Source organism: Acipenser ruthenus, chromosome 19, assembly GCF_902713425.1.
Source record: "Acipenser ruthenus chromosome 19, fAciRut3.2 maternal haplotype, whole genome shotgun sequence".
In the NCBI taxonomy this organism is placed as follows: Eukaryota; Metazoa; Chordata; class Actinopteri; order Acipenseriformes; family Acipenseridae; genus Acipenser; species Acipenser ruthenus.
The window spans coordinates 1,491,451-1,504,817 of NC_081207.1; the positions used below are offsets into that span (position 1 = coordinate 1,491,451).

The 13,367-nt window shown below is 43.6% G+C and overlaps 1 protein-coding gene across 3 annotated transcripts; it reads right to left on the reverse strand.

Annotated features, from left to right (window-relative positions):
- Positions 1-109: 109 nt before the first annotated feature.
- Positions 110-13,157, reverse strand: LOC117424823 (ATPase family AAA domain-containing protein 5-like). 3 transcript variants are annotated; one of them, XM_058992297.1, is made up of 24 exons: positions 13,030-13,157; positions 11,897-11,961; positions 9,136-10,919; positions 8,646-8,709; positions 8,333-8,485; positions 7,741-7,879; positions 7,497-7,563; positions 7,196-7,377; positions 6,858-7,021; positions 6,377-6,533; positions 5,902-6,231; positions 5,648-5,744; positions 5,404-5,486; positions 5,104-5,249; positions 4,522-4,699; positions 4,058-4,243; positions 3,493-3,638; positions 3,241-3,334; positions 3,033-3,097; positions 2,746-2,926; positions 2,129-2,325; positions 992-1,854; positions 646-807; positions 110-420 (listed from the first exon to the last, which is right to left on the reverse strand). In XM_058992297.1, the coding sequence occupies exons 1-24, from the start codon at positions 13,079-13,081 to the stop codon at positions 342-344; spliced, it is 5,634 nt and encodes a 1,877-aa protein (XP_058848280.1). In that variant the 5' UTR covers positions 13,082-13,157; the 3' UTR covers positions 110-341. The 3 variants fall into 3 exon arrangements, with proteins under 3 accessions (XP_058848280.1, XP_058848279.1, XP_033897423.3); XM_058992296.1 differs by having other exon boundaries at positions 8,646-8,739; XM_034041532.3 differs by lacking the exon at positions 13,030-13,157 and adding an exon at positions 12,602-13,018 and having other exon boundaries at positions 8,646-8,739.
- Between the last annotated feature and the right edge of the window lie 210 nt (positions 13,158-13,367).

Sequence of the window (13,367 nt, forward strand, 5' to 3'; positions counted from 1 at the left end):
AGCAAATTAAATTTATTTCTGCAAGTACAAATAAGATCACACGCATTTATAAAATGCCACGCACAATCCCCAACAGTACACAGTAAAACAACTATACATACAAAACACGCATTAGTAACAAAACCTTTATAATGCTCCAATACAAAAAAAAACAAAACATTCATGACTTACTGCAAATATATATATATAAACTTTACACTCTCAAAAAATCAAAATACAAATATTTTTTACAGAAGACAAAACAGATTGTGATTGCAGCTCTGATGTCTGGAGCAACCAAAGCCCGCTCCAGGCACGGTTCTGTGGGTTTCCTCGGGATTTCCTCGGGATTTCCTCGGGATTTAAGGAAAGTCAGCTGCCAGAGCATCTACAGTTTGTTTGGGGAGATCAAGGTTCATTCCCTTTAAGTAGTGCAGAAATCTGGAAACCAAAAACAGGACATTTATTGTACCATGCACAGCACTTCAAAACAACTGCAGATCTGCATGTGTTTAGGGGACATCACATGCATTGCTAATACGAATGTGTTTTAGTTTGTGTGGTGAGAGCAGAGAAGTCAACAGCCACTAATGTCAGTAGGGCTCATCTTTTATATTTACTTTTGGTAATGCATTGCCCGTATACCCCATACAAGTGAATTCCTACCTTCGCTTTACTCTGCATTTTTCTTTCAACTTTTCGGCCCTGCAAATGGCCCTGAGCGTAGGCAGGTAGTCCACCACGGCAGCCTGTCTGTTACCCTGACTGATAAAGGACTTGTTGGAGAACACAGTCTTCATTATTTCAGCTCTCTTGTGCACCACGCTGCTAAAAAACAACAGAAGTAAATACAGGATTAGCATGAAAAATTTTCCATTACAAAAAAAACCCAAAAAAAACACACACACATCATAATCAGCTTCTCATGAAAACCCTTTCCTTGTAAGACATGGATAAGGTTGCTCAACACACTGAAGCATTTTATAAGAGAGATACGATAAACTTCCAGTACCTTGGTTTACAGGGCGCACTCTGAATGAAGCTCACTCCGTTTCTATGTGCGGAGACTGGAAGGGTCAGCTCCTCCGTGGGATCCTTCCCCAGTTCTTTACACTGGCTCAGCGTGCCTTCCATCGCCTCCGAAATAACTGTCCGACACTTCTGAAAACTCAGCGCCTCCACAGCCACTTTGATCTCCGCAGAGCTCCGAGAACCCCACCAATCGCAACCCTCTGACCGCCTCTCGTCTGACAGCCCGTTTTTAATTTCCGCAGCGGACCAGCGAGACTGATCCCATTTGCAAGGCCCCTCCTTTTCCACATGTTCCTTGAGAAGGGAAGAATCCAAGAACGACATGTGGTCCAGGAACTCGGATAAGGAATCGAGGCACTGGGACACAAGCCGGGAGCAGGTGTGTTCCGCTGGAGTTTGGGGTTTCTTTACGGGCTTTACAAAAGCTGGCTTAGAAGCGGCGTCTGATTTAATGGGGTTTTCCTTGGCGTGCGAGGTAGGGGCTGTTGGAGGTAGTGACTGGAAGCTGTCCTCCGAGTCTGAATCAGACTGAAACAGATCTCGGTCGTCCAGCAGCAGCTCCAGCCTTCGTTTCCTCTTCATCCTCGAGGAGACTTTCAAAGGGCTGGGCTCTGCCGAGCCGACACTCTCCAGAGGAATATCGGCCTTCTGGGAAAGGGCCATGGGTTCGGGTTCGGGATCAGCCTCCTCAGCCGGAGGCTTTTCATTGGATTCAGGCAGGAACCTCACTGGCAATGGCAGGAGCAGCTCCAGATTGCTGTACGTGAAATCCAGCCTCGTCCCCCGGCACTCTGCAAGCAGCTGGAGAGGTTTGGTCCAGTCCCCTGCAGTGGAGGTCTTAGGCTGGAAAGACAACATTTGAAAAAAAATGTTATACCACTATTGGAGCAGAGAAAGTAAAAATGCACCAATTAGTATTTCTAAGCAACGTCTTTTAAAACATGTGCCATCCATGTTAGATACAAAAGGGTCAAGTGTGCCTCCAATGCTGCTTTATGAATTGACATAAAAAAGGAAGTACTTTTTAAAAAGACGTTTACTGGAATACTATTTAACTTCAGTTAGATGTGGAATGGAATCTAAATTAAGAGATTCACTTTACTGGAGGTGGTCTTACCTGAAGCACAGAGAGCAGATCCTGTGAATGCGCTACATTCTGTAAACCCAGCAGATTTTCAGAACAGCCCACGTCACATTTTGGCACATCACGTAGAGCCTCCCTAGGCTGCAGACACACAGGTTTGCTCTCTGCACACTGTTTAGCACCAGCTCTCACCACAGGACCATTCTTCTCAACATGAGACTCCGTTACAGCTGAAAAAACAAAACAAAAAACCCCACAAAATCAGGAACTGCAAACATTCAGTTAATCTTTTAGGATGTCCAGTGATGACAAATATTTTTTGTTTAAGGCCCAAATACAAAAAAAATACCATATCTCATTTAGAAAACTTGGTTATTATTCTGTGTGCGTCATCACCAGTCTTACAACACTATTCTGTTAGGAATAGGTTGAACCACAAATCCTGGTCTAGGAGAAACAGTCCCCTTTGGCTATTCCACTAGATACTTTGTTGGTAATTAATTGAAATACATTTTTTTTACTGCTTTAAAAGACCCCATAAAAGATTCAACACAAAATGAGAAGCTTCTAAGTCCAGTAGACAATGACAGTGTTTAACATCCCTGGCCACTTCAGTGTTGTACATACAGAAGATGGACTAAGAGAAGCACCTGGAACAGAGAGCGGTCGATCCACAAGACTGCCCCCTCCAGTCCGGGTCCAGAACTGCAGGTGGAGCAGGCTTTGCCGGATGTCACAGTTATTTAAGGCGAGGAGAGAGGAAAAATCCTTCACATCGGTTCTCAAGTTCTCAGTCAAGCAAAGGAGTTGCAGATAGCTTGCAACATTAACCTGATGAGGAAAAAGAGGAGATTTACTAAATCGTTGTACGTTTTCTACCGATTAGCACAGTAACTCTGGCATTGTTGTTCACCATGACATCCATTTTAAAACTTACCACTGAAGGAGTTTTAAAATGTATTTCTTCAAAGCAGCCATCAAACATCAAGTTAAATGTTGGATCTAAGCAAAGAGAAAAATAAATATTCATGCATCTATTCAATATCTACAGAATTTTAAAATAGGACTGAAAATTGAACTTCTTGCCGCATAGAACAATAAAAAAAAAAAAAAAAAAAGAAAAACACAAAAACACAAACACTTACCGCTAGTGGTTAAGATTACAGGCCTCTTGGCTGTTGTCATGAACGTCTTGATAGCAGCCAAAAATCCAGAATCATCCTCAAAAATAACATCGACCTTGATGGAAACAGATGAACAAGATGCAAGTAACTTCACCACTTCGGCATGTGCAACCAAGTCACGCAGCTAAAGGGAACAGATCTGGAATCCGCGTTGAAATCGGCCAGCCACCTGCACATTGTATACAGGGCGCTTACATCAAGACATGCCCTTACCTCTTCGAACAGGATGAGAGACGTTGCAGTCTTCTTGCTGGGCTCCTCTGTCAACACTGCCTTGTTCTCGGATGCAGGCTTGGTCGCTAGCGCCTCTTTTTCTTGAGTGCCCCCTTTCTTCGCTTTCGGGGGCTTCTGTAATTTTTCTGAAAATAAAAATGAAGCTTTTAAAAAGGGTGCTCGGAAACAGAAGGACTGGCATGCCTCTGTAAACGAAGCTCTGACATTTGGACCGAATTTCAATTGAAATCAGTTATGTATTAAAAAAAGAAGAAAACTTTAGCACAGACGCAATTCACAACAGCAGCCCTGGATCTAAGATTTATATATTTTTTCAGTTGTAAAATTGCCCATGGTCCTTAAAAACATTAAACTACACAAAACAGGAAATAATGCAAATCATTCCTCATAACTATTACACGTGTTGTAAATTAAAAAATAAAAAAGGGGACATTTTCTTTTGAAAAATTGAGTAGTTCTGCCCCGGGGGTTAATGGCAGGTTACCTCAAAGACAGGTATTCCTGGTTTGTTTATAAACAGCCAGCATTGTTGTTTCTTTATTACCTTCATCCACGTGCTTCTCTTCCTTTCCTGGTTTTCCCTTCTCCTTGTCTTTGGCTCTTGCCTTGACATTGAAGAAGTCAGCGAGGGCTGTGGGGGCCAGCTTCCTTTTCTTGGGCCCTGCTCCTCGGGGGGACTGAGGGGGCTTCCTGGGGGAGGAGACCACCTTCCGCGGGGAATTCACTTTTTCTGAAATAAAAAGAAGACATTGTATTCAAATTAATTTAAAATGTATTGTAATTCAAAAAAGAAGAAGAACTTTGCTGTCTATCAATACATACTGTAAAATAGAACTAGAACCTGACCAGGGTATGAAAAAGGCAATTTACACGACAGCTGGACTTAAGGGTACAACGATTCACTATTGAAACATGCAGATCACGATGCAGTATGTAAATAGATACAATACATTGCACTTTGTATAAAACATTGAAATTAATATTGTATCAAGTACCCTATTTACGTACTTGGAGAGTTGGTGATGGTGTTGAATAGGGACTTGCTGACAGTGCTGCTGCTGCTGAAGTAGCTGGGCTTGTGTGCGTTCACTCCTTGTATGTCAACCTGGTGGGACTGGGTGGCTTCCTTCAGCTGGGACAGGATCTGCCTCCCACTGCGCTGTGAGGATGCATTCACCTCAAACACCTAGAGAGAGAGAGAGAGAGAGAGAATGAATCTTCAGCGCTCGCTTTACAGCACAAGAAATTCTAGAAAGAGACGCTTCAGTTGCATTTGCTTCTTGTTTTTGTAGTTAAATGAATTACAATTTTTTAAATTTGTATTATCATCATCATTCTCATGTTTTCCAGTAGCAGACCCTGAGATTGATGCGATACAGCCATCTGCAGTTTCTGTGCACCAGACAGTTTGCTCACATTAAGAGTTACAGAGTGTTTATTTAACATAACATATTGAATTGGGCATTACAACATACAAGCTGGGTTTCACCCCCGGGGTCCAGGAAGCCCAATCATGGCACATGCAGTACACAATCAGCACCAGCTGTATTCTATGCCGTCAGCAAGCTGGAGACATTGTACGGCACAAACCTTAAAACCCAGCTCCTGCGCACAAGCATAGACGGCTGCCGTCTTCCCCACTCCAGGGGGCCCTGTGATGAGCACGGTGTTACACAGAAGATCCTCGAGCTCATCCTCCGACTGGTCATCTTTGAAATCATCATCGTCCCAGGCTTCTGCAACACCAACAGCAAACAAATTCAAGCGGGGGCTCAAGGGACAAGAAAGAAAGAAAGTAGTGCAGATATTTATTGTGTAGAACCCATCCCCCCCACCACCCCGAGAGCCGAGATGAAATAAATACATTCAAAAGAATTTAAATTCCTTTACCACTCTTTTCCTTTTCTTGTTTCTTCTCCTTCTGTTTTTTCTTTTCCTCCCTGTCCGCTCTCAGTTTCCACTCTTTCAACCAACTGTTTTCATAAAAATACAGAAATACATCATTGTTTCAGGCCTAGGTTTAACAGAAGGACATGCAAAGATGCAGCAAATTAGAAATCATCTTCACAAAAGACAACCATAAAACCCCGAAGCTGAAAGAGGTAATCCCATTACCCGTGTAACTTCCCATTACCTGTGTAACTTCTTTACAGCGACCGAGTTGCCAATCACTTCACTGGAGTGCTGGGGTTGGTATTTCTCGGTCCACAATACATCCTCCTTTACTGAATCTAATAAGAAGATGCAAATTTGTAAAAAAAGAAAAAAATACAAATTTTACACAGCACAAGTTGTTGCAAACAGAAGCACTTTATTCTTGTTTTAGGGTAACGTTGCTTAAGTACTCATATTGGTTTTAACAAGTTCAAATAAAGCTTTAGGAGGCACCTTGTTTGGCTGCATCGCTTGCAGGCTGCTTGTTGTCCTCCAGCACGATGACATCATCCTGCTGCTTCTGCTTGTGCCTCGACCCGCGGCTCAGCCTCCCCTTCACTGGGGCTTCTCTGCATGCTTCCTCCGCAGCGGCGCCTCGGCCTCTCCTCGCTGGTCTGTCCCGAGCGTTTTCAGGAGAATCACCGATCAGAATCACAGCACTCTCTCCCCGGCTCGCCCTCTTTCGCTTGGGAGCCTTGTCCCCTTCTCCACCGTCCTCACAGCGTTTTCTCTTTCTGCCAGTCTGCTGCTGGTCCACGGGTAAACAGGACGCTTCTTCAGGATCTTTAAACACAAAGAAAGAAAACAAAAGCGTAAATGAATATTGTGTTTTACCTTCTGTATGCAACAATGAATGAAAGGTATGCACAGACACAGACACGCTCTCTTGTATGCCACGTCTCTGTAGTTAAAGCATGCAAGTGCTGACCTGGGGCTGCAGCAATGGGCAGTAAAAGGTGTTCAGTGCGTTTCTTCATGAACCAATTGTAAAACCTTCGCACTGGGAAAGGTGGGTTAGATGACCTGATTTCCTCCAACAAACACTTTTTCACTTCTTCAGAGAAATCCACTCTCCAGCCAGACAACTGAAACACAAGAGACAAACAAATACATCAGCAAGCTTAAACACACACAGAGCACAGACCCAGTTTTTACATGTATTCACAGCATGCAATTATTTCAAATACAACGTCATAGAAAGACTGCTGCCTCCTGGTACCTTTGCTGTAGGTCACACGATCCTATTGTGGTCAGAGTTTGAACTACAAAACATGTGCTTGGTGATCAGGCACCATGGAATAGCAGCTACCTTTTTAATTAACGACGCGTTTGAAATGGAAGCAGAGCCTGCAGAAATAGAACCAAAAAAGATCTTTGAGGGGTTTGCTTGTCTAAAGAAAGCAGCTTACCTCAATTGTGGGTTTGACAGATGTAGACCTGGATTTCAAATCTGTGAATTCCCCTAATGAAATGACACACTTGGCAGCCTTTGTTATTGTCAGTTTGTCACTATCTTCCCTCAGCTGCTTCAGCAGAGGGGACGACGGCCACGTCAGTGTCCACATGGCACACTCTAAATGAAATAAAAGTCAGAATAATACAGTTAAACATTTTCAGCATACGGACGAAACAGATACATAAACATATTTAATGCAGACCACTAAACTGCAATCTTCATCCTTAATGAAACAAAAGGCGGGTGGGTCACGATTGTGTTGCTACACAACTTGACAAAAGCTCAACCCACCCGGAGATCTCTGCAATACATGCGTGACGGCCTGGAACGACGCACACGCAATCGAGTAGACCTCCCGACTGGCTGCAGTTTTAGCAATCTGTCTCTTCAGGGTGTCAGGCAAACCACTCTTTAAGAAGTCCCTCTTGGCTCGGAACTGCTCATCACCCTGAGAGTTCTCAGAGTCATCGCGACTGGAAGACAAAAGCACGCAGGAGTCAGGACTTTGAAACAAAATAATTTACATCTAATAAAAACAAGGCGTTTTGCCCTTTTGTGTAATATATATATATACCAGGTCTTTAGTTTTTACCTGCTGTCATCAAAGATGGAGATGACTCCAGTTTTAGGTGCCTTCTTACAAAGAGCAGCTTTGGAATCTGAAAAAGGAAAAATAATCAGAGAATAGAAAGTTTAAAATGTGCTAAAAAAAATATATATATATATATATATATCTTTGGAAAACGTGAAATTAAAATTTCAGTCAGTTGAACCACAGTGTACAGTACTGAATCGTACATTAGACAGTTTACAATGGCACTGAAGTTTTACAGTACCAGCAGAGTTCTTCGGCGCTACATTCTTTCCCAAGACATCGTTCAAACTGCGGAGCTTCTTTTGATTCCTCCGTGCCGACAGCACGTCAGAGGCTGGACTGCAATCCTCTATCAAATCTTCAACCATGACCACAGAGTCCTGAGGCACAAAGCAACAGCGATCTTTTTAACTTCAGCTTTTTACATTTGTTTTTAACTTATTTTGACATCATTGGTCTTGCCGTGCTCTGAAAACCCTGACAAATTCAACAAACATACCGTAATTTTATAATTGTCAATTTACAAAATACATGCTGTATTCCTGCTCCCGAATATTAACAACTTCAGCTAACTCATAATGCCAGTCATGGAGGTACGATCCTGTCTGAAGTCTTTTAACTTGCAGTTTTAGGAGCATAACCGTAAACAGATATATCAGGGGTTGGCAAAGTCGACCGCTCCAGTTCAGGTCTTTGTTTCAACCATGTTCTGATTGTTGAACGGAACCCATTAAAATCTCCATCCAGGACTTATTAAAACCTGGAGTGGAATGCCCCCAACCCTCAGGACCAGAAGTGGGCATATTCAAGACAGCCACAGTTAACAGCTGCACCTCATCCTCATAATAGCTCTTTCTCGTTGGAAGATCTTGTTGCCGAGATGATCGTCTTAAAGACTCAGCGCTTTCCACAGAACCCTTGGACGACTTCTGCTTCAGAGTCTTGGCTTTCTGAACCAGTTTCTTGGCTTTTAACGTATTCTTTTTCTGCCAGAAAAGGTAAAACAAAAATAGAAATGTCATTTACTAACAGACCATGCTCAGTGTTGGATGCACTGGAAATGACGTACTAATTACGTCTGCAAGATTTATCTCTGGCAAGAACCAGACGTGGACCGTTTCGTTTGCAAACCTCCGCAACTATTACCTTGCTACTCCTTGGAGTCATTTCTGAATCTTCTCCACCAGCAGCCTTTCTAGATCCTCGAGGGCTGCGTGGGAAGACACGACTAAACCTCATCCTACAGATCGTAAATATATATATATAAAAAAAAGGATTTTATACATGTAGATGAGGGTTTATACAGTACTTAGGAAATGCATGCATCTCAACAGTTGACGCATTTTATAGGAAACCAGTCAATGCATACACACATATATACATACAGAGAGAACTTACTCAACACCCTGGTAAAAATAAAACTGTTGAAGGTTTACGTTCTGATAAGAGCAGGCAACAGCTTTGTTCTGGAGATCGACAGCACATGTTTCGCAGCCTAGATGTACTGCAATTGTCTACCCAATCAGTAACTGACAACACAGGAGGACCAACACTCCATTTCAGTACCAAATTTGTAGAAATTACTCAAAAAGGAACGTGCCAAGTGGAACAGAACATACAATAAATGCATCTTTACCTGATGGGGCTCTGGGTATCATCCGGGACTGTAATCATCTCAGAACTGTAGGCACCACCTTTCAGCCTGCTCATTCTCGGGGTCGATACCTGTACCGGGCTGTCCTGCGACAGCTTATTGTGACGAGCAGCCAGCTCTCCCTGATGCATGTTTGTAGAGGGTGTTGAGCCAGCTGACTTTTGCTTGGCGCCTCCTCTTGTGAGCTTCCGGTTAGTCTTCTCAGCTGGCACGGGGGTGACAGCAGTAGATCTCTGTTCAACAGCCTCCTCCTGATTCAGATTCTTGCCAGCCCCCAATACCTCCTCTGCGGTCACTGTGTTGGCAGCATCTTCCTCTGCTTTCGCTGCGCATTTCCTGCCTTTTTTTGTCAGCTTTCCGCCTCTCCTCTCTGCCGCGGCCAGCTTCCCATCCTTGCCCTTTTCAGTAGCGGAGTCAGACTCCTGCTCCTCATCCTTTTCTGTCCTGTGGCACTTTTCTCCTTCCTCTTGTTGGTTCACAGCTTTCTCTGTTGCCTCCTTCTGCTTGCTGGGGCCCTTTTTCAGTCTGCTCTTGGACCCGTCCGGAGTGGGCTTCTTGAACGCGTCCATGAACTGCTTCTTCTCCTCCAGGGTGCACTTGGGCTTGGGAGGGCTGCTGGCAGCAGTCTCGATTACCGCCAGTTCCAGCTCCTCTTCCTCCATCACGACATTCGACTTTCTTTTAGGGGCTGCCTGCTCCGCGTTTTCATCCCAAGCCAACTGCCTGATTTCTACGAACTGGACCTCGTCGTCTCTCCTGTTCTTACAAAAGATGGATGCAATTTTCTTCTGAGGTTTTTTAGCCGGGCCAGCCGAGCCGGGGGGCTGAAAGACGCGATGAACCTGTGCTTGGGTGGTGACGATCCTGGGTGAAAGCTGCAGAGGTGGACTCTGCTCCACCGCCTCCCTGCGTTCAGCCTCCAAGCCTGCCGGGGACGCAGAGGCACCGCCCTCCTTCTGACTCTCCAGGAACTCCTCGAAGGAGATGGTCACCGTGCTGTCGTTTAAACTGAAAACACCGTCCTGATTTCCTTCCAGGCTCGTCTCGCACAGAGCGCTGTCAGACTCCCGAGACACCTGGACCCGGGGTGCCTGCTTCACTCCGGACTTTGTTTTGACAGAAGGTTTATCTTTCCCCTTTTCTTCATCTTCTTTCAGAGGCTTTTCTAGCAACACCTGTGGGGGTTTATCCTCGCTTTCAGGTTTCATCTTCTGCTTCTTTTTGGTGAATTTTCTCTTCTTGGGGGGCGTTTTAAGCACCTTTTCTTCAAGGTCTTTTCTCAAGGTTTGGCAGGACGTTGTCTCTTCCTGGATGTCTTCCATCACGTAGTTGTCTGCGCTGATCTGAGCGAGCAGTGCTGCCGTGTCGCTGCCCAGTATTCCAGTGACCAGCTCCTCGCGACCGCTCTGCACAACACTGCAGGAGTCATTGCTGGAGTCAGCGATCACCACCACTTCCTCGCGGCTTTTCATCTGGATACCGTTCAACTGCTTGCTCAAATTTACCCCTTTACCCGGCGGCTTCTCTCTGCTGAGGCGGTGTGTCTTAGTCTTTCCCAGGGTTTCAGGAGTCTGGTCTGCCGTTTCCTTAGCTTTGTCCAGTGTAGAGCTTTTGCAAGTTGCTGGGGGTGTCTTTTTGAAATAGGACATGATGTTATTCGATCTCGGGGGAGAGAAAGGTTTCTCACCTGCTTTAGGCACAGGCAGGAAGTAGCTGGCGATTGTTTTAGCAGGAGTTTCAACATCTTCCCTTTGCTTCTTGCACGGCTGTGAAACAAATCAGGCAAACGTTTTTACTGTGGCAGATTTTGAAATGCATGTCTTACTGTAAATCAGCTCTGAAATTCAGCAATGCTTGATACAGTAATGATAATATTTAAACTTTGCAAACACTTCACATTTGGTGGCTGTGACACCAGGGCCAGATTACCAATGCTATTTACTACACATTGTAATTAGCATTTTTTTCCCCACCAAAAAAGGCACAAAAAACCCACAACAAATAAATGTACCTAAACAGTAGTAACAACTCAGACATTTAATTTAAGTTGTAGAACTGTAATTCATACTCTATTTTCAGAAATAAAATGAGCGAATGAAGATCTGGAAGTATTTATTTAGCTTTGAGAATCTGAACCGAATTGTAAAACAGTTAAATAAACGAGTGCGTTTGGTTTTAAACCGGAAACAACTAACTGTTTACACTGATCAAATTTGTCACAATGTAGGCTAGCCCTCAAAATCAAGTCCATCACTGTGGGGTATGACCAAAAAATATATAATAGGACGTGAAGCTTTGAAGGACTTGGAATTGAAAAAACAGGAATTGACCCCAACCCTGAAGCAGGTTAAACCAAAAGGGTAAGCAGGCTTGCTGGGTCAAACTGCCTTTTCCTATTCAGTTTAACCCTCTGAAATGCATCCCGACTCCCCAACAGCTTCTCCCCTGCTGGGAGGGGCGGGGCACTGCCAGCGGAACAAGCCCCCATCTGTGACCAGCTCACCTGCAAGCCTAGTCATGTGACACTAGGTGGGAGAGGAACCATTTAAAACAAAACACTGACTGGTAACCAAAAGGCTGCATGATGCTTCACAGAAATTAGAAAGTGTGTCCTGTGTTACATTTAGGTGTGGGAATTGTGGCACAGGGCTGTATCAACCTTCACAGAATATCCTGACATTTCTTGGCAGTGAATCTTATGAAAGCCTTTTATTCATAGGTTTACAGAAACAAATACACTTACTTGTGTCTCAAAATCTTCAACCACAGATGCCATTGCCACTACCCCAACCATATCTGCCTCCACACCTTTAACAAAACATATTACAGTAAGGAAAAATAATTCTACCACCAAGCAATAAGGGGATGCATGCATAAATAAATGGTTGTGAAACTGCGCACTTGACTATTTGTAATAATTCGATTCAGTCCAATATTGTATCAATACAGAATGATGCATAACTGCTACCAGCAAACTGTAACCCCCCAAAAATAAGTTAAACATAGTGAACACACAATTAGAATACACACAGTACAGAAAAGCGATCATTTGTACAGAACTCCCAGTACAGTACATTAGATTGAAAATCCCACGAATACTATGTGCAGCGCATATAGAAACACACAGCCCCCAATTCACAGTATGAAGAGACTGCCTGCTGTCACACATGCAGCCAGGAACAACAATTCACCATATGTAGAGGACGGGTTCCTAAACTATACGTCAGCGTTACTGTACCTGTGGCTGTACTAGTTTGCTATTGTAGTAAACCTTTGAATTAAAGAGATGTGCAGGATTAGCCCCCAACAGCACACGACCATAAATGGGAAACGTACGTTATAGAAAAAAAAAACCTATAAGTTCGAACTATTTAGGTCACATTCATCTTGTTCTTGGCGCAGTATTTATAATAATAATAATAATAATAATAATAATAATAATAGTTACCTATTTTGTAGCTCGAGTCCAGTTATAAAAACACGACCATTCCTTTTTCCCCTTGGTGTTTTTAAATTATCCTACCCGCGCACGCAGCAACATGTCTGGGTTTTACTCACTAAATAATCGACCATACCGTAAAAGTATATCTCAAAATTTAAAATAATAACTTAAGCTATCGCCGGGTTATTTCACACCAAGCTAACAGCAAAATAAAAATCTGATTACTGTAAAAAAAAGATAAATAAATAAAAATGTCTCAAACTAAACTAGCGACACGCAGAGTGTTTTGGAGTTGTTTTTTATAATGTAAAACGATGCCAGTTGCCGGTTTTGCAATATCTTTGTTAATAAGTATAATTGTACACTGTTTGAAACAAAAAGCGCCTAAACGCTACTGCCTCTGCTTCAAGGAAATGGCGCCAAGCAACACTGACCTTTGGCACGGCCGATTCCACCAATCGGAGGGGAGGCGAGGGCTGTCGTCATGATCTCCTTGTGTTCATTCGTGACGTGAGCGCGGTGAACAGCGCCCGCTTGAGGCAGCCCATGCGAATGACTCACTGTAGCATTTAAATCTCCTGTATTCAAATGAATGGTTTAATTCAGCTGCAGACCGTGCTTATTCCCCATTGTGCTTTGTTAGTTAACATTATTGTCTTAAATACCAGTATTTTACTGCGTAGAAGGTCAGTGCAGGGGGATTGTATTTGACTAATTAATCAACGGCACCCTCGGATAGGGCTACATATCACATTGTCATTCCGGCGCCTCC

What these genes read in the sequence shown, in the direction of transcription:
- LOC117424823 (XM_058992296.1), bottom strand. Translation starts at nt 13,081, where the DNA reads ATGACGACAGCCCTCGCCTCCCCTCCGATTGGTGGAATCGGCCGTGCC. An exon ending in TTGAAGATTTTGAGACACAA is followed by an intron (nt 10,920 to 11,896) that starts GTAAGTGTATTT and finishes TTTGTTTCACAG; the next exon opens with CCGTGCAAGAAGCAAAGGGA. An exon ending in TCGACCGCTCTCTGTTCCAG is followed by an intron (nt 2,326 to 2,745) that starts GTGCTTCTCTTA and finishes TTGTTTTTTCAG; the next exon opens with CTGTAACGGAGTCTCATGTT.